Here is a 25,821-nt window from a genome sequence, read left to right as displayed (position 1 = left end):
ATTTTCCCACCTGGAGACGGCCACTTTTTCTTTCTGCAAGCTCAGCTGTACATTTTAAATGTTTCGTTATATTTTAGCCAACATTTTTAGATGTTTGCAGTAGGTGAATTTCTGAGTTAGTCTGCCATCTTGCCAGCAGTGCTGTTTTTTTAACACTTTGTTTTAATTTAACATGATGGAAGGTTCAGGAAGGTCATATAGACTAGCAGTCTGCTTATTAGTTCGTTCGTTCGTTCTTTCTTTCTTTTTTTTTTTTTTTTTGAGACAAGGTCTTGCTCTGTTGCCCAGGCTGGAGTGCAGTGACATCATCACAGCTCACTGCAGCCTCCAGCTCCTGGGCTCAAGCGATCCTCCCGCCTCGGCCTCCCGAGTAGATGGGACTGCAGGTGTGCACCACCATGCCCGGCCTGCGTGTTAGTACTTTCAAAGGGATGATACTCGGTTGTGAAAGCAGTAAGCAGTTCATTCACTTCTGTTCAAGTGTGATTGTCCTTCTCTATGTACGCATTTACATACAGAATGTATCGAGTCAGAGCTGTGTGACGCATACTTCTAGTTGAAACAATTATAAACTGTTTTGGTTGTTTTTATGAATTCAGATATCTTCCTTGTGGCTGCAGTTTAAAATCTACTTGGGTTTGTTTTCAGGCAAGAGACTGGCAGTCCAGGATAGGACATGGGGTTTCTGTCCTTGCTGAGATGTGAGGCTCGGGCCGGCGGTAGCCGGTCAGTGTTGTGTCGGCCCGGTCTGCCCGGCCAGCCACCCTCCCGGAGACACAGGATGCATTGTTGGGCGCCCGTGCGGGAGGCCAGGCCACCACCTCCTCTGCTGTGGTGGCTGTGCCCAGGGCTGAGGAGTGGGACCCATAGTAGCTTGATTGTTCCAAGGGGGGATGGGTGGGAATAGTGATTCCACTCTTTAAAGGATAACGTGGTATCTTACGTCAGCACATGCTTACGTTTGAATGCCTGATTTTGGTAGGAATGGTCTACCTTTGAACCACTGTATCAGTTTGTCCACCCAACAAATCCTGCGTGCTCAGCGCTGGGGTTGCAGAGAGAATGGAGACAAGACACCCGCCCCCCTACAGGAGCCCACAGAGCCTGTCCTGCTGCCGGCACCGCCCACCCCTGATTGCGTCAGATGGTGTCGTCGTGGTCCTGGCCTTTCTGCAGAGACGCTGTTTGCGTGTTTGTGTGTTGAAGACCGTGCAGTGCGCAGCACGCTGAGGCCACCTGTCTTACTTTGAAAATGGGGACTATTGCTGCTCCTGTGTGACAGTGGTTGGCGTGTGACATTGAGCTAGAGAGTGACAATTTGGGAGTTCATACATGCATAATTAATAAGCAGTAAGTCGTTAGGGGTGAGCGTGCCTGTGGCACGTGGGAATCTCGCATCTTCCCTGCCTCAGACGGAAGGGCTGCGATCTGGCTGTCACTGGGAAATTTAAAGTTGTGTGTCTCTGTGGTCCTTTCCCTGCGTAACATGCATTGCTAAAAACCATGGCAGTGTGAAGCTTTCAGTGTTTTAATGTTGCTGTTTTTGAATGAATTAATTGAAAATGAAGATAAAATTTCTTAGAGAAATCTTTTTGCCATCCCCTAATGAAGAGGACATTAACTCTCTGTGTAGTCAGAACCAGTTGCTTATCTACAGCAGGATTAGCAATAAAAATTCGTAATCATATCCTTGAATTTTCTGTAACTTGGGCTGATTTTGAACATCCCCCCCAAAAGATGGATAAATTTACAGGATTTTTAACTATTAAAACAGTGTGCCGTTATCCTACAGACACTTGCATATGTGCACAAGATATGTAGGAAGCCACTGTGTGTCATTGTTTCTGCTAGAAAAGCCCAGAAACCACCTCAGTGTCTGTCAGAGCGTCTTAAATGCACACGGCACGTCTATGTGGGGGGCCGGCGTCCAGGGCGGTGGTTGGAAGAGCAGCCCAGCTTTGCACGCGGGGTGGTTTCCAAGAGGAGCGTGGAAATGGGAAAAGTGAGGTTAGAGAAGGCGGAGCTGCTGGCACAGTGGGGGGCCAAGGGCATTGGTGTGCGCGTGCGTTCATGTCGGCTTGGCGGGCCACAGACAAAAAGGGTCACCAGTTGCTTCTGGAGGGGGGACTTTTTCCCGTTCTGCACATTCTGAAGTTGGGGAGAACATTAATTTGTCTGGAGAACGTTCACGTCTGGTTGCTTGGACTGTCCTTGCGCCATTCACTCTCCGTTTGTCCCTGGTGTATGTTTGGCTTCACCCGGTTCTTCTAAGTTGTGTATCGCGTGGGCAGCCTTTCTTGCATCCGCGTGATGGGGCGGCCTGGTTGGAAACGGGCAGACGCTGCCCTGCGTCTGGGGAGGTGGCCCTTTCTGACTGTGCTGTAGATGTGCAGCCTCGCCTGGCGTTGGCCGCACTCACTCCCCAAAAACTGTGTCTCTGCAGCCGCGGTGGCAGCCATGTATTACAGCTACTACATGCTGCCGGATGGCACCTACTGCCTGGCGCCTCCCCCTCCGGGCATCGACGTGGCCACTTACTACAGCACCCTTCCTGCTGGCGTGACCGTGTCCAGCTCCCCCGGGGTGACGACCACTGCCCCTCCACCTCCCGGGACCACACCACCGCCCCCACCAACCACAGCCAAAACAAGCAGCGGGGCCACCTCCACCACCACCACCACAAGGTAAGCATGCTTGGCCCGCTGCCGCCTGCTGGGCACCACTGGGCACAGCAGTCACCGAGGACATCGGTGAATCGGTGGGGGGGCTGTGATCTGGATTGCTCCATCATCGGAGTCGTTATTATCCAAATCCCAAGTTAAAAGTTGACAGGGAAACAGGAATTGTCGTAACATGAAAATTCCTAGCAAGGAAGTCCAGCCACTTAGAAACTTTCACTCTGGTCTGGCATCCGCACCTGCCCTTACCCCCAGCATCTCTCGTGCATTCTGCCGATGTCTCGCTGGGCGGTGCTAAACTCAACGTCAGATGGAACTGCGGTTGTTTGCAGAACGTGCAGGGTATCAGAGTTGCTGGTGGTGGCATTCGGGCGCTTCTTGAGGCTCACACAAGCCGTTGGCAGGTGGGGACCTGGCGGTTAGACCAGGTAACCCACACAGACAGCACGGGCACCCGGCCCTCCAGCAGGAAGGGCTCCTCAGTGCTGGGGGGGGGGACGAGTACAGATCAGGTGCCTCATCAGAGGGCCTGGAATGTCCCCCGTTTTCAAGAGGCTCTTGGGAAACTTAACGAAACACTTGAATATTTCTGCAAAATGACCCTCTTTCAGATCATGCTGAGAAAGTCAAACGTGAAATGAAGGATTTTGAGTCATGCTAGCCGACTTTTTCAGCATAACAAAAAACCAACACTTGACTGTTTCTAAGAATTAGCTTGTGATTGGAGGGAAATGTTAATTAGGAGGGGAAGAAAATGAACCTGTTCTTATCACTTTACGTCTCATTTTTCAATACAATCCCCATTTTCACTGTTGATGACAATGGTCTCTGTGTGACTGACTTTAATTAGCTGCACCTTCTGTAAAGAGCCTTCCCCATGCGTGTGTGACCCATGCACGCATGTGTGACCCATGCACGCATGTGTGACCCACACACCCGTGTGAGTGTCTGAGGCCGGGGGAGGCCCCGCCATCAGCTCATGGGGCGCCAGGGCCGCTCGGCTCACGGGGCTCTTCTCCGCAGTGCACTTGCCCCCGCGGCCGCCATCATCCCCCCGCCCCCCGACATCCAGCCTGTGATCGACAAGCTGGCAGAGTACGTCGCCAGGAACGGCCTGAAATTTGAGACCAGCGTTCGTGCCAAGAATGATCAAAGGTCAGAGGAAAAATTTTGTATATTAGATACATGGTATTTGGGCTTTGAGTTTAGTTTTTTTTTTAATCTAGATACATAATTCCTTTTTTGTGTTTTTAATCCTTTTTCTTCACTCAAATGTTTTTAGATAGATTTATACTCTTATTGTTTAGAGTTAGATTGGTGTTTTTTATTGTGTTGCCTGGTTTTGTTTTAGTTTGCTTTGTATTATTTTTTTAAGTGAAAATGTTGAAGCTACCTAAAATAAAAGGCTGGAACTCATGCTTTTCAAGAATCTGCCTTGGAAATTTATACACAGTCCTTTCTTTTTTCAAATCAAATAATGTTTCGTGCCTCGGGTAGTAAAACAGGAAGCACAAGGTGGCATCTCCAGTGTGACCTGGGCAGGCGATCCAGCCTCCCTCTGCCCCCGTCACCCGTGTCTGTGAACGGGCAGCTGTAAAAGCAGCGACTTCATAAGCCTGCTGAGCAGATTACAGAGTCGCTGTGGAGAGTTGAGAACGGCGCCCGTGTCACCGCAGTCCGCTTGCCTTCCTAAATGCCTTGTTTCCTTGCCCTGCGCAGGTTCGAGTTCCTGCAGCCGTGGCACCAGTACAACGCCTACTACGAGTTTAAGAAGCAGTTCTTCCTCCAGAAGGAGGGGGGGGACAGCACACAGGTACGTCCCGGAAGGTAGGGGTACAGATACAGAAACCGCTTGCTGTTTGTTCTCGGGATGTACAAAAGGGCTTGTTGGTCCTAGATTTCTTTCTAATGTGTATATACTGTCTTTATCTTTCCCTGCCTCGGAGTTTAAACTTGTCTTAGATCTGTTGAAAATGTTCATTTGTGCTCACAGCGTGTTGACGATCATTTGTCCTGCATGTTCTAAACAAAAAAGTCCCGTTTCTGCGCGCGTTCGGTGTTCTGGCTGTCTACCCTTTCTGACTCCTCTTGTGTTGTGTGAACACGTATTTGAATGTGTGGAACGTATGCGTGTGCCTCCCTGTGGGCTTGCGGGTACGGACCAGGGTGGAGGCCTGTGCCCTGCAGCATGGCCTGCCGCCCGGCCCGCACGCCCTGCCCCCTCGCCAGGTCCCCGTCGGGAGCGTTTCTTCTCGTCCTGCAGTCCGTCCTCTGCCTTTGCCCTCGTCGTCTCAGTGTCGGGCACACCCGACGTTGTTGAAGCCGGTTTCGGTAGAGGTGGCGTAAGCCGCCTTGTCCCTGCGTCTCTTCAGACCTTGTCCTCCGATGGCTCAGGCCAGAGGGGATTGATTCCCCTTGTGGGCAGTGGGGGGTGACCTGATATTCTAACGGTAATTAGTGTCCAAAGAAAAGGGGTTCACGAGGCAGTATCAGAGCTTCCAGAAGTGTGCTGTTTCCAGAGGAGAAAAGGTCTCCTTTCACCCCTCTTTTCATTCTGTCATAGCAGAAAATAGCAAGTCTGAATTTGGGAGCATGTCCCTTAGTGCTTCTTGGGCAACGACATAGAAATGCTACTATCCAATGAAATGTACATATATACCGTATCTCTCTCTTTTGACAACTTATGCGTAATTTCTTCTTTCTTTCTTTTTTTTTTTTTTTTTTTTTTTAATGAGACAGAGTCTCGTTCTATTGCCTGGGCTAGAGTGCCATGGCGTCATCCTAGCTCACAGCAACCTCAAACTCCTGGGCTCAAGCGATCCTCCTGCCTCAGCCTCCCGAGTAGCTGGGACTACAGGCATGCGCCACCATGCCTGGCTAATTTTTTTTTCTATATATATTTTTAGCTGTCCATATAATTTCTTTGTACTTTTAGTAGAGACGGGGTCTCGCTCTTGCTCAGGCTGGTCTCGAACTCCTGACTCCGAGCGATCCTCCCGCCTCAGCCTCCCAGAGTGCTAGGATTACCGGCGTGAGCCACCGTGCCCGGCCAACAATTTCTACATGATTTCTGATGTAACAGTTTACAGTGATGTTTGATCTCTCAGGCTGCGTCAGCGCCAGAGGAGGCTCCTGCAGATGCTGCTCCCGAGAAGCCGGATGACGCCGGGGAGGGTGGCGTGCCGGAGGACGCGGCTGAGGCAGGAGGACGCTCGAGCGGGAAGAAGGAGGCGGCGTCCAGCAAGACCGCCCCGGACGGGAAGCTGGTGAAAGGTACGCTGCTGCCGAGCCGTGGCAGGTCTTGCAGGTTTCACCTTCGCTTGGCAGGACGGAGTCTCGGTCCTGAAGACCAGGAGCCGCTAACTGCAGCACAGGGTGGGACCGGCGGCTCCTTTCGAGTCGCTGCGTGGGACCTTCTTGGCCTTGTCGCGCTTTCCTGGCATGGCACTTGGGGTCCCGTGCATGTAAGCGAGTCTTGGGTGTTTGGCTCACGGCCTGTGCTGCGCGGGTTAACAAACCTATTTGGAAAATTTCAAACGATGTCTTTACCCCATCAAACTTCCAAAACATTGTTTGTGTGCAAACTGTTGTACCCAGGAAATTTATTTTATTTGCCAAAGCAGGTCCCTTGAGACTCTCTACCAGGCAATACTCTTTACTCAGTTTACTCACCTTGTGTTCTTAGAAGGAGATTCTCATCCCACAGGGCAGACGTGGGTGTAAATAGCCGATATGATAAAAAGCAAAAGGGGAAGGCTGGAGCGGGCATGTCAGCAAAGGTCCGTGTGGCAGCGCCTGAGAAGAGCGGTTGATTCCACTAGGTGGGCTAAGACGGGCTTTGGAGAGGAGATGCTCCCCTGGTGTGGAGGGAGGAGTGGAGGTCCAGAAGGCTGGCCCTGGGCCCGGCCCTGTGACGTGGGCGATGATGTGGGAGAAGCCGGAGAAGTGGGCGTGGCCAGCTCATGGGGGCCCCGGGAGGTGGGTGTTGCACACCTTACAGGTTTGAGGTTGGGAGAATGACTTCACCCAGTCTGGTGACTCTGGACAGATTGAGGCAGGGGCACCATCTCAGGTTTTTGGTGGGTTGGCGGCCTGGGTGGGCTGGAGCAGAGGGTGGCTGTGGGGCCGGGCTGAGTGCCAGCACGCCTTGCATGGGCTCGCCTCGTCGGGGAGGAGCGGAGATCTCGGGTAACCAGACGACACGGATCGATGACTCGCTAGGAAAATGCAGTTTAGAGAGTAAATGCATTTTCGACTTAATGATCGGAACGTGGCCTCACCCCGAGTCCGGGCCAGCTGTGTCCTGAATGCTGGAGCAGAGAGACTGGCGGGCATCGCGGGCACAGAAGTCGTGAGTCAGCGAAAGTGAGGGCAGTGAGAATGTCACTTATAAAAAATCCATCAAATGCAGTGAAGCTTTATTCAGAGAAAAATATATAGCCTTACATGTTTATGTTGGTAAACGAAAAATAAAAAGAAAACGAGCTTTGAACTAAGACCTAGGAAGAAACTAAAATGCATCTAAGGAAAGCAGGAAAAGGAGAATCAGTAAAAATCAAGGCAGAAATTCATGATAAAATTAAGAAAAGACCAATAAAATACACAGTCATTGTGCATGTTTAATATAGAAAAAACAAATGCAAATATACAACATGAATGTGCACAAGAATAATATGTATTTCTGTAAGTGTGAATAAATTTGAAAAATCACTGAAAAATATTTTTTTCTAAGAAAATATAAATTGCTGAAATTGTTTCCAGAAGAGATAGGAAACTGACACAGATTCGTGGCCTGAAAGAATTTTAAAATGTTGGTCAATGAAATGCCTCTAAAACCAGGCAGTCGGCCAAGACCAAGGTCGGGTTAATTTACCCTCAAGAAACAGAACGCCGGTGTCATTAAAGCTACTCCAGAGCATTAAGGAAGATGGGAAATTATGAAACTCTCAAAGCTTGGCAATCTGTGGACCACGATCACTGACAAGTATAGATGTTAAAATATTAAGCTGAATCCAGCTGTCTGTTAGAATAGGAGCAGGTTATGAGCAAGTGGGATTTGTTCCAGGAATCCCAGTATGGCACCGTTAGGTCTTCCATTGTGGTTTATCATGTTAACGGATGGAAGATTTTTCACGCTTTTATCTCAGTAGATGCTGAGAAATTTTGAAATTTTGATGATAAAACTTCTTTAATAATAATTGATGTTGGAAAAACAGCCTTTTCATTTTGGAAAAAAATAAGACACATCACATCTGACAACAGTAATTCCAGATAAATTCGGTATTTAAATGTAAAAACTAAGTCTATAAAGGTAGAAGAAAATAAAAGTAAATTTTTCTATAATCTTGGAGTTGGTGGAAAGGACTTTCTAAGAACTGAAGCCACAATTAATAGGCCTGTTGGGGGCAGGACCTGAAAGCTAAAAGACAAATGTGGAAATGATGGTAACTGCTAACATAATAGAAGGTAAAGGGTTAATATCCTTAACATAGAAAGAGCTCTTATAAATCAATAAGAAAATACAATTACTGCAGTAGAAGAATGGACAAAGAACATGAAAAGATAGTTCCAAAAAGAAGAAATCAGATGACCAGTAAATAAATTTTTTCAATATATCCTTATTAACAAGGTTTTGGGTTTTGCCTTTTAGATTGATAAAGTTTTAAAAAAAACTCAATGATGGAGAGGCTGTGGGCAGTGGGCGAGTTGTTTTTGGAAGTGTGAGTCGATAGAGCCCAGCAATGTGGACCAAATTTTAAATGTGATGCCCTTCTACCCCCAGAAGCATACAGCTCTCCAGGATGTTTGTACAAGGATGTGCACCATAGGGCCTGTTAGTTTTTATAAATAAAAGAATTGGAGGCCGGGTGCAGTGGCTCACGCCTGTAATCCTAGCACTCTGGGAGGCTGAAGCAGGAGGATCATTTGAGCTCAGGAGTTCGAGACCAGCCTGAGCAACAGCGAGATCCCATCTCTACTAAAAATAGAAAAAATTAGCTGGGCACGGACGGTGTCACACCTGTAGACCCAGCTACTCGGGAGGCTGAGACAGGAGGATCACTTGAGCCCAGGAGTTTGAGGTTGCTGTGAGCTAGGCTGATGCCATGGCACTCTACTTCGGGTGAGAGAGCGAGACTCTGTCTAAAAAAAAAAAAATTGGAAACAGCTGTGGGAGATGTGAAATAATTGGCATGGCAATACTAAGAAATAGTATTGCTGTTTTTTTAAAAAATGGTCTGTATTGAAGTGGACACATGTCTGCACTGTATCCAGAAAGGCGTTGCTGCTTAAGTGAAAACTGGAGCTATGAAACTAGAAGGTACGATCCGGGTTTTCTTCTGTGTGTTTTCCATATCTGAATTGCAGTTCATCTTTCAGTTTGCTCATTTATGTTTTCAAAACTTCCCATAGAGAATACATATTACTTTTGAAGTTAGAAGTTAGCAATAAAAGTTATTACCTTAAAAATGGAAGCCTACTGGATGTAGCAGATGGAGGATTTGCGCTCAGGTGCTCGCTGCTCTGTGCCGGGTGCCACACTGCGTCAGCGTGTGCAGGAGACAGATCGGGCAGGGCCTGTGTGAGGAGGTGCCCCTAGGGCCAACCCTTCGGGGACAAGAAAGTGCCAGGCAGGAGAGCAAGCAGGCGCTCGGCCAGGGCGAGGGCGGCAGTGGTGAGGCGGGCGCGGCCGGAGCTGGGGCGGAAGGCAGGGGCAGCCCAGGTCACACGGGGTGTTTAAACCCCTGCATGGACACACAGCTTTTATTCTTGATTTGGTGGGAAACCATTCGTTAAAGGACACAGGACATGCTTTCCATATGTTGCGATGCTTTGCAAGGAAGGTTCTAGGCAGAAGCAATAGTTCTATGATTAATTCTACAGAAAGAACTAATTCCTCATCCCCTGAGCTGAGCCGAGTTGCCTTGAGAAAGTCACTTAACCCTTGTGGGCTCCATTTCCACATCTGCGCAGTGGGGAGCCTGTCTTCTGTCTCGCGGCGCTGAAAGGTGAACCGAGGGAGGCCTGCAGCCTGCGTGTTAGTCAGTTCTTTAAATCACTTTTATTGTTATATTTATTTTTTGAGAGACAAAGTCTTGCTCTTTGGCTCAGACTGGAGTGCAGTGGTGCAATCGTACCTCACTGTAACCTTGAACTGCTGAGCTCACGCGATCCTCCCGCCTCAGCCTCCAGAGTAGCTGGGATCACAGGCATGTGCCACCACGCCTGGCTGATTTTTAAACTTTTTTGTAGAAATGGGATCCCACAGTGTTGCCCAGGCTGGCCTGAAGCAAGCATCCCACCTCAGCCTTCCAAAGTGCTGGGGTTCCAGGCATGAGAGTGCGTGCCTGGCAGTAGACACTGGCTTTAAAATAACCCCTTTATGGTAAATGTTGGCAGAAAGTGCTCCAAAAACTTTCATCTAAATACATTCTTTGTTGATTGCTAATTTTTCTAATTTGAAGAAGAGATGGTTGTAAAGAATTGTTTCAAAAGCATCTGGTGACACATTTTAGTCTATCCCCTTGAGTGATTTTGATTAACATTTTATGTGAAGTTTTTTCTCCTAGAAGTTTCCTTGACCTTATGTTTACTAAAGGGATCATATTACTATAGGCAGTAAAGGGTTTATTTTGTTAATTTTTTTTTCTTATGGAAAATTTCAAACATGTACAAAAACAGAAGGTGGTCTGGTGAGCACAGCTCAGCCCACCCGCGGGTGCTGGGCAGGTTACCCTGGGCCGGCCTTGCTTGGAATGCATCAGCCACTTCATTCACGTCCACCCCCAGAATACTCTGAAGCAAATCTCCATCATCGTAGCATTTTTCTGTAAATATTTTAGTATGCATCTCTAAAAGATAAGGACTTTTTAAAAATGTAACCACAGTAAAATGGTTACTATTGACTCTCCTTACAAAATATATTTTTAATCCCTTCTGTTATACCTTCGTTCTTGGAGGGGTTATGAATATAAACATACACTGTCCCAGTATAGGATACAGTTGCATAACATTGTCAATAGGAGACTAATTTTGCTACTTTTTATGTTTAACTTATAAAATACTGGTCTCTCATTTAATATCTTGGTGTGTACTCTGTAGCTTGAGGAGATCATTGATGAAAGCTTACTCTGCTTCAAAAGACCTGGGACGCTACATGCTTAGCATCCACTTCACGTCACACACAGGTTTATAATCAGTCTGAGGCCTGCCTTTGTTTACCCAGAATCCTCCTCCCTCCCGAAGTCCGCAGGTTTGCAGTGCACTTAAAATTCCACTTCATTGTGGTTTACTTGAATTTCCTTCGTAAATATTTACTCACAGTTTTTAAAAATAAAGTATCTTATTACATCCAATTAGCTCTCATTAAGAGCTATTTATGGAAGGAGAAAGGGATTCCATGTTTGTTGAGTGGGTTGGGATGGAGATGTTCTCCTCTTGGGCCTTTGTGTTTCTGTTAAATTAAGTTTTCTGAATATTCTAGGGGGGAAATTGCACCACCTGGTATGCCGCGTTTAACATTTTCTTACAGGTGTAGAGAATGATCTGACGTAACGCCTACCACAAAGTAGGCAAAAATGTTTGTTGAATAAAGGAGTGGATGCCAGAATTTTGCTTTATAAGAAAAGGTTATTTTATATAATGGAGTTTTTTTAAAAGATACCTTTTTTAGTGGAGTCACATCATATGCCTACTTAAGCAAATTCAGCCATATATTGAGCCATGAAAAAAATGTAATAAAAGAAAAATGATAAGAATTGACCACTGAAAATTGCAGATATCAATGCCAAAACTCTGGCATCAGCAGTGTGTCCCTGCGGGCAAGGTGGCCGCTCCTGTGTGGGTCTGTGTGAGCCGCACCCATGCTGGGTCCAGGGACAGGCGTTTGAACAGGACCTCAGCCCTGCGGCAGACCCTGCGTAAGATGTGGCTCCACGCTGGTCGTCCCCTTCCCCCCAGCTGACGCTCAGGCGGGTGGCAGGGCCTGTGACGATTCTGCTCTGTGCTTCCAGTTGCCTAAAATGTATCACGATTCTCACTTTCCTCACTAGCTTCATTTGCTCCAATAAGCTTTGCAATCAAGGCCAAAGAAAATGATCTACTTCCCCTGGAAAAAAATCGTGTTAAGCTAGATGATGACAGTGATGATGATGAAGAAAGCAAAGAAGGCCAAGAAAGTTCTAGTAGTGCTGCACACACTAACCCGGCAGTTGCCCCACCCTGTGTAGTTGTTGAGGAGAAGAAGCCTCAACTTACCCAGGAGGAGCTAGAAGCAAAGCAAGGTTTGTCGATAGCTTTTGAACTTCTTGAAAGAAAGAAAATACATAAATATAAGACTTTTCTGCTAAGCCAAAAATACTGAGACTGCCAAGTGGAATCTCAGGCCTTTGCAGACGAGAACCGTTTGGGTTGTGCTCTGTGTCTGAGGTTCGAAGTCTGTTAGCGGACGAGCTGCGCTCCTCGCTGAGCGCGAGAGGCGGTGCCTCTGGCCAGTCCTCTGCAGAGGAGCCTCGGCGGCCGACAGAACCTAATGGGCTGCGGCAGAGTGCTTTAATGGGGGCTCTCTTTGTGCCTGGCCGGCAGCCCCGGGGTGACACGCACCGAAGCAGGGGGGCCCTTTTGTGCGGCTGTCTCCCCGCAGAGCCCCCCGCCCTTGAAGATGGCGTGTGCCCAGCACCTTCCAGGCTGGGCTCATCTTCACGGGTCACAACCCACGGCCCGCAGTGCCGGGGGCATCTTACCGTCTTCCCACCCTGCTCCAGAATACATTATATCCTGCATTAAAGAGTTAATTAACGATTGCATTTGTGGTTTTTACCTATTCTAACGTTTTCTCAAATTGCTTCTTCTGTATATACACAAACAGATCAAGCAGCATTTATAAAAGGAAATTTTTAACCACAATATGCCTCCCCATCAAGAACTGGCCTTGTGCTGTAGTGCTGTCCCCGAGCAGGCGTGTATTCCTGCTCGTGCGTGTGTGTGTGTGTGCGTGTAGACCACACCTCTGTCACATGTCTGGAACAAAGCACTTTCCTCGAGCACCACTGCCTGGGTGAACACTCCGGACACGTGTGTGAGAGCCATTCTGAGGGTCCCATTATTTCTGCTTTCCCCAGTGTGGATTCCCCTCGGCCTTGTGACTTCACGATTGAAATGTTCAAAAGGCATTAGAAACTAATTCAGAATTCGATTTGTCCGGTGTGTGTACCTGTTCTGAAATTTGTATCATACTCATGTTTTTAAATAACTGCATTCATTGTATGACCTTATGCTGCCTTGAAAATTGAGATTAGAAGATAAAATACTGCGTGCTCTAAACGTCTCTCTCTTGTTTTGTTTTGTTTATTCTTTAAGCGAAGCAAAAGCTGGAGGACCGCCTTGCAGCTGCTGCCCGGGAAAAGCTGGCCCAGGCGTCTAAGGAGTCGAAGGAGAAGCAGCTTCAAGCAGAACGTAAAAGGAAAGCAGCGTTATTTTTACAGACGTTAAAAAATCCTCTGTCAGAAGCAGAAGTTGGGAAAGCTGAGGAGAGTGCTTTCAGCGTGGAGGTGCGTTACAGAAACTCCCAGCCGCATGCCTGGGCGCGACTCCTCCGGCCGCTCCTCCGGCCGCTCACGCCTCTGGCCCGAGGGAGGGACAGTAGCCTACCAGCTCCTCCTTCCTGCTGGTCTTTCAGACCTTGCGGCTCCGGTGTGCGTCCGTAAGGTCCTGGCACCTCCTCCTGCAGGAGCACATGGCACAGAGCTGGCGGGAGGGCCGAGGGAGGGCCTCGTGCAGGGCCTGCTGGTGATGTGTGGGGAACGGACCGGGGCTGCCACCCCCGGTTCTGAGCTCACGTGGCCGAAATCCTTATGCCAGGGTCTATAGCAGCAGCAGTTTTAATTAAAAAGGAAAAGTAAGATACGGTCACTGTTGTCTCTCTGAAGGGGGAGTTGAGAGCACACACTCCAGGGGTAGGTGGCCCCTTCCTTGTGGTGTGACCAGGGATGTGGTCAGGACCCTGGTGACCACAGGGTCAGGACCCTCGCGTGCTGCCCCACAAGGCTTCTGTGCAGCCGGGGCTCGAGCCGGGCCCGAGACCCACCGACTCCTGCAGCTGAGCACGTTCAGTGACGCTCTGCTCTCTCCTGGTTTCCTCGATTTAGAGTCTTTTAAGTTTTATTTTAGACTCTTTATAGCATTTTATTTCTGAATTTTAGTTTGTATTTAAACTATACTTCAAAGGTATCTAGAGATTCTTCTGGGAGTCCTGGAACATTTTGGAGATAAGGCTTCTTTGAAGTAGGAAAAGCAGCAGAGTATGACGGACACATCGAGGCTTAAAGGAGGCCTGTCTCGGTGTCAGTAACCTGGCCACACCGAGACCCTCGGAGCTGGGCCTGCAGTCTTAGGTAGATTAGAAGCCACTTTACATTTGAACTGGGATGTTAGGACGAGTTGTAGATCCACAACTAGTAGCTAAAAAGTGCTACGAGACAGGGCAGCACTCCGCGTAATGGCCCCGTTCGTGTCTCTCACGAGGGACCCTTGGTGCCGTCTGTCCTCTGCAGGCTGTGGCCACGTTTCCGTAAGTGTCCACAAGCGTCTTTTGTAGCCCACGTTTCCCTGAGCATACAACAGGGCACTTCACTTCTTTTACTTTAATTATATTGACATTTCTAAGAGTCCAGACCATTATTCAAAACTAATCCTCTGCATGTCGTCACTTGGTTTATTTGTTTTTCTGTGGAAAGCACCATTCTGAGTTCAGATTTTTACCATTCTGCTGAAGGCTGAACCAGCTTTCATTTTTGAGACCGGGTCTGCACTCCGAGGCTGGAGTGCAGCGGCATCATCATAGCTCACAGCAACCTCAGACTGCTGGGCTCACGTGACCCTCCTGCCTCAGCCCCCTGAGTAGCTGGGACTGCAGGAACACACCACCATGCCCAGCTGATTTTTCTGTTTTTTGTAGAAATAGGGTCTTGCTGTGTTTCTCAGGTTGGTCTCAAACTTTTGGGCCAAAGCAATCTTTTCTCCTTCCCCCCGGAGTGCTAGGATTGTAGGCGTGAGCCACTGCACCCAGCCTTGAATCCGCTTTCTTATGTCAGGAGTCAGGCTGAAATCCTCTCAAATCTGGCAGGAGGCCTCAAAAATAATAGCTGAATTAGACTGGGAAGAGCAGTGAATGTGAGTTTGTGGGAGACCCTGTCGAGTTACGGAATGCTATGGAATGTTCCTGCTCCCCAACTCCTGGGTGTTCCAGACCACCTGCTCTGAAGCCACCTCTGCTATTGTCCTATCCTTGGAACTGTCTCACGTTTCCAGGGAGGTGGAAACACCCGCCAGAACGCTGGCTCCCCAGCCCCTCCCCACACCACTTCGGAGACGGCCCCTGCTCCAGCCACTCAGGCAGAAGCAAAGAGGACCTGTGTCGTTCCTTAGCTTTGAGATTTCTGCAGCAGTAAGGAATGAAATACGCAGCAACTAAAAATCATGGAGACTGCTGCAACCACGTAGAAAAATGCTTTTGGTGTGATGAAGGGGACCAGGAGAATGTAAAGTGTCTTCACTTTCATGGTTGCAGCTATAAAAATTGTGCATATAGCAAGGAAGGAGAGAAAACTTAAGAAAGTAAAGGAACTGTTAGAGTGGTGTGTGGGTTGTTTTAATTTCCTTTATTGTTTTAATATCATTTGCGCAGTGAATAAAGGGGTTAATTAAAAGATACCTGCAGGCCGTGTGCAGTGGCCCACGCCTGTGATCCCAGCACTCTGGGAGGCTGAGGCAGGAGGATCGCTTGAGCTCAGGAGTTCAAGACCAGCCTGAGCAAGAGCGAGACCCCGTCTCTACCAAACAGAGAAAAATTAGCCAGGCGTCTTGGTGTGAGCTTGTAGCCCCAGCTACTCAGGAGGCTGAGGCAGGAGGGTCTCTTGAGCCCAGGAGGCTGCAGTTCTGACTTCCCTGGGGCCGGGGGGGGGGGGGGGGGGCTCCCGATGCTACCTCTGCCCTCGCAGGCCTCACCAGGGCCAGCACTGAAATCCCAGTAGCATCTTTCATCCTCGAGTTCCGTCTCAGATTTCGTGCATGTGTCCTCCTCACTGTCTGTAGTTACTGGGGGTTTAAATGCGTGGGGCTGGGTTTCCTGGTGGTCCAGCTGCAGCGCTCTCTGTCAGCCAGCACGGCAGTGCGCATTCAGACCGGGGCCCGCCTGGGGCACCTCTGAGCCCAGAGAACCGCAAGGACGCAGCCTCCCCGCCTGGTGCTTTGGTCTGTGTAGACGGAAAGCATCTCCCTCCGAGAGGCCGTCGCCAGGATGCCGAACCTTCTAACGTAATAAAGCTTCCTGCATTTTTAATTTAAAATATCACATAATATCTGCCTATGGGCAAATCTTCATTAGTGCCAGAGTGGAAATAGGTGTTCTCAGATGTAGAGGTTGGTTTCTTATTAAGTGCTTTCATGCTAGAATTGTTTTAACAATAAAATCATTTAGAATATAATCTGAAAACTTATTACACTAGAAGAATTGGAAGTGAGGGGGATCTTTCTGATAAGAACTGTCCCACAGTGAAATAGGTTTCCTTGAGAAAATGTGTCTAGAGAGCATTTAGGCAGAGCCTTCGGAAAGGACTTGGCAAGGCCGAGCTCAGTGGGTGTCACTCGATGGCTTTGGGAAGCTACTGAGGTCAAGGTGGGAGTATCATCTGGGGCCAGGAGTTCAAGACCATCACGGGCAACATAGTGAGACCCCATCTCTAAAGAAAAAACCTGGCCGGGCGCGGTGGCTCACGCCTGTAATCCTAGCACTCTGGGAGGCCGAGGCGGGTGGATCGCTCGAGGTCAGGAGTTCGAGACCAGCCTGAGCAAGAGTGAGACCCCGTCTCTACTAAAAATAGAAAGAAATTATATGAACAACTAAAAATATATATAGAAAAATTAGCCGGGCATAGTGGCGCATGCCTGTAGTCCCAGCTACTAGGGAGGCTGAGGCAGTAGGATCGCTTAAGCCGAGGAGTCTGAGGTTGCTGTGAGCTAAGCTGACGCCACGGCACTCACTCTAGCCTGGGCAACAAAGTGAGACTCTGTCTCAAAAAAAAAAAAGAAAAGAAAAAAGAAAAAACCTGCAGAGATCGCGTAGGAGTGAACGGTCAGGTCCCTGGTGAGGAAGGCAAGAGCGTCCACTGTTCTGCCAGGACCCTGGCTCCCGAGTCCCGTGCGCTGGGCACACTGGGAAGGGGGTGTGGCCACGGGAGTGACTCTCCAGGGACTGGCCAAACTTGCATGGTTTTCCAAAACCTTGCAGCCCAGTCCTCAAGGCATGAGATGATAAATTGCAGGTTTCTCACTGCGTCTCGAGCTGTGCGTTTAATGACTGTGGTTAAAATTGACTTACAGTGAATTGGAGGAAGAACCTTGCTGGAGGAGGAGGGGAGGACTGGAGGCAGCTGGCCACAGCCTTCACACGAAGCAGCTCTTGGCGGGTGAAAGGCGGCTGTCTCTCCATCTGGGTGCTGGTGCCCTAGTGCGGAAGTTCCTTGCTGATGTGCTTGAGATTTGTGTGCTCTTCTGCACATGTGTGGGAAAATCGAAGAGACGCCCATTTAGTTTGGACCTTCTTTAAAAATTGTTTTCAGAGTAGTCCAGGGTTCATAAAAAACTTCATGGAGGTACGGGGAATCTCTTTTTCAACGGAAAGTTAAAATTATTAAAGAACAAACAGATTCTTTTCTAACACAGTATCTTTATTACCATAGTCTTTTCATTGCGTTGAGCTGCCCACAGCGTGACGCGGAGCCGCTGCAGATGGGAGGCGTCACTTAGGCCCCAGAGTATGAGGGGTCGTCTCCCCTGAGCGGCCAGGGAGAGCTTGTAATAGCCGTGGAAAAGACACAGGCCTTGCTGTGCGATGATTACTGTGTTATTGGTGTGAGAGACCCAAAGCCGAAATCTTATAAATACGTATTTTTAAATGTCATACTTTCCCTATTAATGCCCAGACATGTACTTTTGTTTCCAGGAGGCCAGTGCCGGGCCCTGTCCTCTGCTGACTGGGGGCCGACCTCCGCCTGCTTTAGAAGTGAAACCACCCGAAAGGCCTTCAAGCAAAAGCAAAGATCCACCAAGAGAAGAAGAGAAAGAAAAGAAAAAGAAAAAGCACAAAAAGAGATCTCGAACAAGGTCGCGATCTCCGAAGTACCACTCGTCATCCAAGTCCAGGTCTCGGTCACACTCAAAAGCAAAGCATTCTCTGCCCAGTGCCTACCGCACGGTGCGGCGGTCTAGGTGGGTGTGCAGGGCGGCGCCCGCTGCTGTGTCCTGTGTCTGATGTGCGTGCGTTGGGGCCCGCAGGAAGTTTGCAATAGGTGCATACGCGCGTGCCTGTGTGTGTCCTGCAGGCCCAAGTGAGACCGTGTAGAACTACTTTTTTGTCTTATATTTAACTTTTCAAAGCTCATCAACCTCTGCCAGGTTTAAACAATGGATTGATTTCAATTTTCGCAAGTCCAGCACGTTTGCCGAATGTGCGATAAATTCACAGGGTGGGGTGCTGGGCTCCTTTGTTCTGTTTGTATGAATGAATCTCCCCACACTGACTTCTTTCCATGGTGTCAATTTCGAGACGGAAGGAGTCTTTGTGGCTTGGTGTGTGTTGGGTTTCTCCCGCACAGCATCTGCCGACGCGTGTAGAGTGGACAGAACACAGATCTGTCTCGTGGGACCCGTCTGCCTCTCCATGCCTCCTGCTCAGAGTCACTTCTGTCCCCAAAGCCGCCTCACCAGGAGCCATTTTCTGAAAAAGCGGCTTAACATTTCTGGCAACAGATACAATCAGACATTTAAGGGTCATGGAATTTACTGCTTAGTAAAATAGTTTTTTTTTTTTTTTTTTTTTTTTTGAGACAGAGTCTCACTCTGTTGCCCAGGCTAGAGTGAGTGCCGTGGCGTCAGCCTAGCTCACAGCAACCTCAAACTCCTGAGCTCAAGCGATCCTCCTGTCTCAGCCTCCCGAGTAGCTGGGACTACAGGCATGCGCCACCATGCCCGGCTAATTTTTTTTCTATATATATTTTTAGCTGTCCATATAATTTTTTTCTATTTTTAGTAGAGGTGGGGTCTCGCTCTTGCTCAGGCTGGTCTCGAACTCCTGAGCTCAAACGATCCGCCCACCTCGGCCTCCCAGAGTGCTAGGATTACAGGCGTGAGCCACCGCGCCCGGCCGTAAAATAGTTTTTTAAAAAAAACAGTGACCCAGTGGCTCCCAGAGGTTCAAAAAGGCACATCCTATTTTTCAGACTCTCGTCAGGCTGTGAGGTGTTGCGTCGCTTGGGCTCTTGCGAGTCTCAGACACAGCACTTGTACTGTTGTGATCTAGCGGCTCTTACATCATTGACGTCAGTTCTTGCCTTTCCATAGGAAAAATGCAGATGCCCTGTATGCTTTATGTTTAAAAAAAAAAAAAGTATGGGCTGGACGCAGTGGCTCACGCCTGTAATCCTAGTTCTTGGGGAGGCCAAGGCAGGAGGATTATTTGAGGTTAGGAGTTCAAGACCAGCCTGAGCAACATAGCAAGACCTATAATCTACGACAAATAGAAAAATTAGCCGGACATGAAGGTGCACACCTATGGTCCCACCTACTGGGAGGCTGAGGCAGGAGGATTGCTTGAGCCCAGGAGTTGGAGGTTGCAGCGCCCTCACGCCCAGGCAACGAAGGAAGACCCTATCTCTTAAAAACAAAAAGCACAGTTTAAAAGTACAATTTTATACATTTGCCTCTATGAGTATATCCTAAAAACAATATGCTTTCCTTACTCTTAGCCAGGCCGACCCCTAAAGGTTTGACAAATATTTACACTAACTTTCCTGCAGTGAAATTGGATCCACCTCCATGATAAACTTGATCTTTCACTATCTGCATTTTTGCTGGTTCTTTAGAATTTTCATCACTTCCTACACTTACTCAAGAATAAAAAGCTTGCTGATTTTTAATGAAATGAACAACTTTGTTGATATATCCCAAGAAGTATATATCAAAACTTTTTTTAGGCCGGGCGCAGTGGCTCACGCCTGTAATCCTAGCACTCTGGGAGGCCGAGGTGGGCGGATCGTTTGAGCTCAGGAGTTCGAGACCAGCCTGAGCAAGAGCGAGACCCCACCTCTACTAAAAATAGAAAAAAATTATATGGACAGCTAAAAATATATATAGAAAAAAAATTAGCCGGGCATGGTGGCGCATGCCTGTAGTCCCAGCTACTCGGGAGGCTGAGACAGGAGGATCGCTTGAGCTCAGGAGTTTGAGGTTGCTGTGAGCTAGGCTGACGCCACGGCACTCACTCTAGCCTGGGCAACAGAGTGAGACTCTGTCTCAAAAAAAAAAAAAAAACTTTTTTTAAATTGCTTATTGAAAAAAATTTCCTATGACATTATGTAGCTGAAGATAATAACATGGGCCTAAATAAGTCCCCCTAATAAACCATGTTCAGTAAAATTCTTTGCAATCATTGTTTTCTGCAGGGCTCAAACAAAAGAAAGTATAATTCCTTCATAAATCTCCGGTTTCGGGACTGGAAACCGTGACGAGATTCGCTCAGGTTCAGTGTCGAGCGTTTAGCAGACACAGGAGGTTCTGATGCCGGGTGTTTCAGTGTATCCCGTCTGTTCAGTGTTAAGAAAAGGTGATACAATGTCCCAGATTATTATATTCAGAACTGGAAGTATTTATTTAACACTTGGAATTTTAAGTTTTATGTTCTTTTTTTGACTAGTCTATAATAGACTGAGTCCTTATATGCATTATTTTATCTTTTTTAGTTTTCTTAGTTTAGGGTAGATTTAGATTTCCATATTTTATATGTAAATATATAATATTTTTATATTATTTTTATGTGTTCGGCACGGCAAGTCTAAGAAGCAAAATCTTGCTGTTTTTTTAAGTTAACTAATAAGTCAGATCTTTGGTGTTTGATTTTGCAGTTCAGATAACATATGAATTCAGAGTACAACTTTATTTTAAAATAGGTATAGTAAGAGGAAACAAAACCCTGCCAGTGTTGGCTTGTTCGGCACGTTTTGCCCAGAGCGGCACCGGCCAGGGCCCCGCCCAGCTCCTGCCAGTGGCTTCGCTGAGGGCGGAGGGCGGAGCCTGGGCTGCGGTCAGAGACCTGCTGTCCTGTGGTCTCTGGAGCCTGAGGACAGAGTTAGATGAGCCGGTGGTTTCCACCGTCACCTTAGCTCACAGAACTCTGCCCCTGCTCCGCTGAGGCGGGGGAGCCCACGCCCGCCGGGTGGGCCGAGTTCTTCCGCGCTCGGTGCAGATTGCAGCCCGGGCTCCACAGCACTGCTCGCCTCCGCGGAGCCAAGTGGGTTTAAAACACACGGTTATAAACAGGAGGGGTGGTATTCTCCTCGGTAATATGAATTCTTGAAGTATAAAAAACAATGAAATTTTAACCGAAATATTGAAAGCGCTAATGATACTGTCATCGTTTTTTCTTTATCTGTCTTTTCGGATAGAATAACCCGTTACAGACATAGCGTCTGCATAGGACGTGTCAGACTTGCCTCTGGGGCCGACATGACCTAGTTGACTATGTTTAGTGACTGCCGCCAGCCCAGAGCGGAGTGCGGCGGTTGTTGCCGTTTCTAAGCGTGGCAGGGTGGTGCCTGGAATGTACTGTACTTCCTTTCGTATATTAAATTATTAACGTTTTGTGTAAACTGTAGAGAGGTAAGATTAGAAAGCCCTTTTACATCATAATGAATTTTTATTTAGTGTCTATACTGTCCACGTCTGAAGCCTCATTTATTCGATATGTTTAAATTGTAGGCGACTCTGGATCTCCAAAGGTGAATTAGTCGTAGAGAAATCTTTAGCTTTGGAAAACTAGTGTGTTGCTTCTCAGAACCGTACTGATTGTGACAAGGGCATATGTCGTATCTTAAGTTAACGCTGATTAAAGTGTAAGACTTTTTTTCTATTGTGGTGTTTTCTATTTTCTTTTTTTTTTTTTTTTTTTTTTTTTTGAGACAGAGTCTCACTCTGTTGCCCGGGCTAGAGTGAGTGCCGTGGTGTCAGCCTAGCTCACAGCAACCTCAAACTCCTGGGCTTAAGCGATCCTACTGCCTCAGCCTCCCGAGTAGCTGGGACTACAGACATGTGCCACCATGCCCGGCTAATTTTTTGTATATATATATTTTAGTTGTCCATATAATTTCTTTCTATTTTTAGTAGAGACGGGGTCTCGCTCTTGCTCAGGCTGGTCTCGAACTCCTGACCTCGAGCGATCCACCCGCCTCGGCCTCCCAGATTCTATTTTCATTTGTATTTTTCTCTATCTTAATGGAATGAACAAGTACTCACACAGTGTATTTATGGCCTAAAATCAAAATTTAATTTTAATAGTTTAAGTATTTTTAGACTAAACTTGAAACTAAGTTTGTTTTTTAAACTTTTGGTGAGATTTCTTCTGGTATTCATTTCAGATCTAGTCCAGCCTTTGAGGATATTCTAGATAGAGCTAGAAATCTTTAAATTTCATCATTTTAAAATATCTTCCGGTATAGAGGATCTGTATGATAAAGATGTATTTCTTTATAGGAATTAGCCCCTCAAGTACTTTGGGTGGTGGAGGAGGGGCAGACTATAAAGAGTTTTATTTTAGCATTCAGAAAGAACTCCGGCAGGCAGAACTTGGATGACACTTTAGTTTGAAGTTTGTAGTTCCTCACAGTCCTTTTCCCCGTGACCAACTGCACAGCAAAGCAGAGAGAGTCATTGTTCCACCTGCGAGTCCCTCCCGTAGGAGGACGCGCCCGCGCCGGCGGGAATCAGAGCCGAGCCCAGACCAAGGGTGGGGAGGAGAACAGCGGGCGGTTTACCTTGCTCAGGGAGCCACGAAGGCTTGTAGGCGAAATTTGATCCACGGTTTAAATGTGAGGAAAATGAGGAGCCTCCTGGTTGCTCCAGCCGGGCGAGATCCAGACCCCGGCGCCGGCGGCTGATCAGTCTGTTGGGTTTCGCAGGAGCCGAGCGTAGCCGGGCAGAGAGGGGAGCGGATTAGGTGGGACGGTGAACACTGGTGCAGAGAAGCTCTGACAGTTACAGATGTGATCGCTGTCATGCCGATGACATTTCTGGGATTTTAGCATTGAAAAAGTCTCCTGCCTTTATTTGAAAGCAAATAGTAATGATTGTTCTGGGAAAACTGACTTACATTATGCTTAAAGTTTCATCTTTAAGAAGGCTTCTAGCCACAGTATACAGATGATTTACTTACGAAATGGAATTCCCGTTTCTTATCCTGTGTATGTCAATATGAAAAGCCTAATTAACAGAATAAAAGACATCAAAGCTTCTTTAATTAAAGTAAAACTTAAAGAGTTATTGAATGGTATTTGCCATTGAAAAAGCCCCTCAGTCTGAGGTGGGCTTTTTCCCCAGAGAACGTAAAATCTGCTGGGAACGGCCCCTTCAGTTAAAGAACCCTAATACTGGCAGCCACTGCAAGATGGTACTGTGTGTCTAAGTTACGAGTTTGCAGGCGTGAGAAACTAATTTACTGCTGATGATTGAGTTTATCGTAGAACTCTACGTGCGAGCATTCCGTAGGCGCCGTAGCGTTGATTAAGCAGAGCTTTTTTCAGGGATCTGGTAGCGCCCAGCCCGGCACCTTTTACCCTGAGTGTGAAGTGTGTGCCTCCGTGTCACAGAGCCACAGCCTCCCCAGGGACACTGAGCACGGAGCCTTGTCAGAGCAGCTCGGCAGTGGCAGCAGGAGCAGAGCAAGGAGCTTATCAGGCAGCCTCAGCCACCAACAGATTTGACTCCCGGAGCTCTTTTGAGGGAAAACCTGGTAAAATGTCAAGGTGTCTAACTGACCTCGCCTTTGTAATCTGTTGTATAAATCTTAGGAAAGGTCTGGGGAAAAATCGTAACCGTTTATAAGTTAAAAGGTTAAGTGGTGCCAGAGATGGCCCTGGAGCAGGTGTGGCCCGCCGTGGCCTGCCGTGGCCTGCCGTGGCCTGCCGTGGCCCGCCGTGGCGGCTCTGCGGGCTCAGGGCCTCCTCCGGGAACCAGAGGGTGGAGCGACAGCCGGTGTCGGTCTGGGGTTTTATTCTAATTAAAATGATGCAATGATGCAATGCAGAACTTTTTTAAATGGTAAAATCAAACCGCTCTTCTTTATATTGTTTTTGAGTGGGTTGTCATGGAAACAGAATGGAAACAAATGGTGAGGTTTTTTTCCAGATTTCTGCTCATTGCAGGTCTTCCCAAAATAGTAACTTTACCAGATGAGCAAAGAACTAAAATGTGCTAAACCTATGGCCAAGGGGCCCACGCTGAGGACCTCGACCCCGAATGGGTGAGGGTGTTCCGGGTCTTTGCTGGACCGTGCGGACCGTGTCACTGCGTGCGCAGCACAAGGCTTTTCAGGCGCATGACAAGGAAGAATAAATATCAATGGATGGTTTTGCATCCACGAAATCTCATAAGCTGAAATCGTTTAGCCTAACCTGTCAGAGTGGCACAGTCAGAACCGCACTGCAGGCTTCATGCCGGTGCCGCGGCCTGTTCTCGGTCAGTCAGCTAAGGGGCCAGAGATGACTGCGAACCAAAGAAATTTCCAGATGATCCTCTAACTTCATTGCCGTACAGTTTCTTCTTACCACCAGTATTCACACAGGTTGAACTGACTCACTGGGATTTCATGGCCTCTTCGTACCTCACGTTGGCAGAAATGTCAGTGAGCCAGAATGTGCAGGGAGCGGAGTGGGCAGAGGCAGGAGGAGGGGAGGGGACGGCGGCCTGCGTGGGCCACACGTTGCGCAGTCAGACCTTGACTCGAGGACAGTTGGTGGCCACCGGCCATTCGAAGCAGCAGCCCGTACTCCAGCCCCGAGTACGTGTGTGCGTTGGGTGGAAGTCTGGCGTGGCCGTGCCCGGTGTGTGGTGTGGGGAGAGACATCTCCGCGTCTGAGACGAGTCCGCCTGTGTCAGGAGAGCCGTGGGGCTGGGCGGAGCGGCCTGCGCAGGGCGGGTGGGGAGGGACGCGCCGCCAGCCGGACTGCAGAGCTGAAGCACCACGTCCCTTCTGTCCAGGTCCCGCTCCAGGTCCCCTCGGAGGAGAGCCCACTCCCCCGAGAGACGGAGGGAAGAGAGAGGCGTCCCCACCGCCTACCGTGTGAGCAGCAGCCCCGGGGCCAGCCGCAAGCGCACCCGCTCCAGGTAGGCCGGGGTGTGTTCCCGGGCGCCGTGGCGGGAAGGGGGGCCTGGAGCTTGGGGCCCACGTGTGTGAAGGGAGCTGCGGGGATGAGGGCGGTGCCGGGGCAGCCACAGGAACCAGCCCCTCTCCAGCGCGGCTGGGCAGGAGTGGCCCTGGTGACATCTCTGCAGGGAAGTGTCGCCGCCACCTGCCTCGTCCTGTGACAGTCCCGTGACAGTCCCGTGGATTGATCCGATGTGATCTTCTTCTTAAAGCAGAAAAGTCAGCAAAGGAGCTGCAGAGCTGACGGCTGAGAGCAGATTTCCATGCAGACTCGCTCTGGCCCTTAGCAACCCCACACTGAGCGCTCACGACGACTCCAGCACAGTATAAAAATCAAAGTCCATGTTGGAATTCGTTCCTTAAGCAAGTAACTTAACATCTGGAATTCATCACCTTTGGTATATATGCAAAGGGCACGGTCTAAAATTAATTCCTTATAGCAAAAGGGCTCTCTCAACGGAAGAGTTCTTGCCTTGCCCTCACTTAACCTTTGCGTTGAAGGAGAGGTCTTGGGAGGAGACGGTGATTGCGGGAGGAATGAGTGCTGCCCCGGGCAGCCGCCAGGTCAGACCTGAGAACTCGTGCGATCTTCCGGCTTTATCGCCGGGGCTGTGTGAGTCCGCAGAGCTAAGGCTGGAGTCTGCGGCGGTGCCGAGCTGCCCCGGCCAAGTCGCTGCGGTTAAACCTGCAGCCGGACTGCAGAGTTGCAAACCGGGGCTGTTCCGGAGACTCTCAGTCAAGGTGAATCCAGGCTGTGTTTCGTCAGCCACCGAATTGTGTCACCACGTGGTCAGACGCACCCTCCGTCCCCTCCGTCCTCCTGTCTCCGCGCAGGAGCGAGGCTCAGTGCCGTGGCTTGTGACGTCGTCACTTTAACCCTGTAACATCCCCCAGACC

General features: G+C 48.7%; 1 protein-coding gene across 5 annotated transcripts in view; it reads left to right on the top strand.

Annotated features, from left to right (window-relative positions):
• The window catches only part of SFSWAP (splicing factor SWAP), a 61,330-nt gene that overhangs the window by 30,135 nt on the left and 5,374 nt on the right, over positions 1 to 25,821 (top strand). For 3 of the 5 annotated variants that reach the window (XM_069497006.1, XM_069497005.1, XM_069497009.1), the window contains 8 exons: positions 2,444 to 2,684; positions 3,702 to 3,833; positions 4,398 to 4,491; positions 5,786 to 5,951; positions 11,729 to 11,959; positions 13,035 to 13,225; positions 17,677 to 17,942; positions 24,759 to 24,884. In XM_069497006.1, coding sequence (XP_069353107.1) covers positions 2,444 to 2,684; positions 3,702 to 3,833; positions 4,398 to 4,491; positions 5,786 to 5,951; positions 11,729 to 11,959; positions 13,035 to 13,225; positions 17,677 to 17,942; positions 24,759 to 24,884 — 1,447 coding nt within the window. Of the gene's footprint in view, positions 1 to 2,443; positions 2,685 to 3,701; positions 3,834 to 4,397; positions 4,492 to 5,785; positions 5,952 to 11,728; positions 11,960 to 13,034; positions 13,226 to 17,676; positions 17,943 to 23,368; positions 23,525 to 24,758; positions 24,885 to 25,821 lie in introns of all 5 variants that reach the window. The other 2 variants (XM_069497004.1, XM_069497007.1) reach the window with 2 other exon arrangements.

This window comes from Eulemur rufifrons, chromosome 21, assembly GCF_041146395.1.
Source record: "Eulemur rufifrons isolate Redbay chromosome 21, OSU_ERuf_1, whole genome shotgun sequence".
In the NCBI taxonomy this organism is placed as follows: Eukaryota; Metazoa; Chordata; class Mammalia; order Primates; family Lemuridae; genus Eulemur; species Eulemur rufifrons.
Note: the sequence above shows the minus strand (reverse complement) of the source record. Positions and strands in the feature narration are given on the sequence as shown.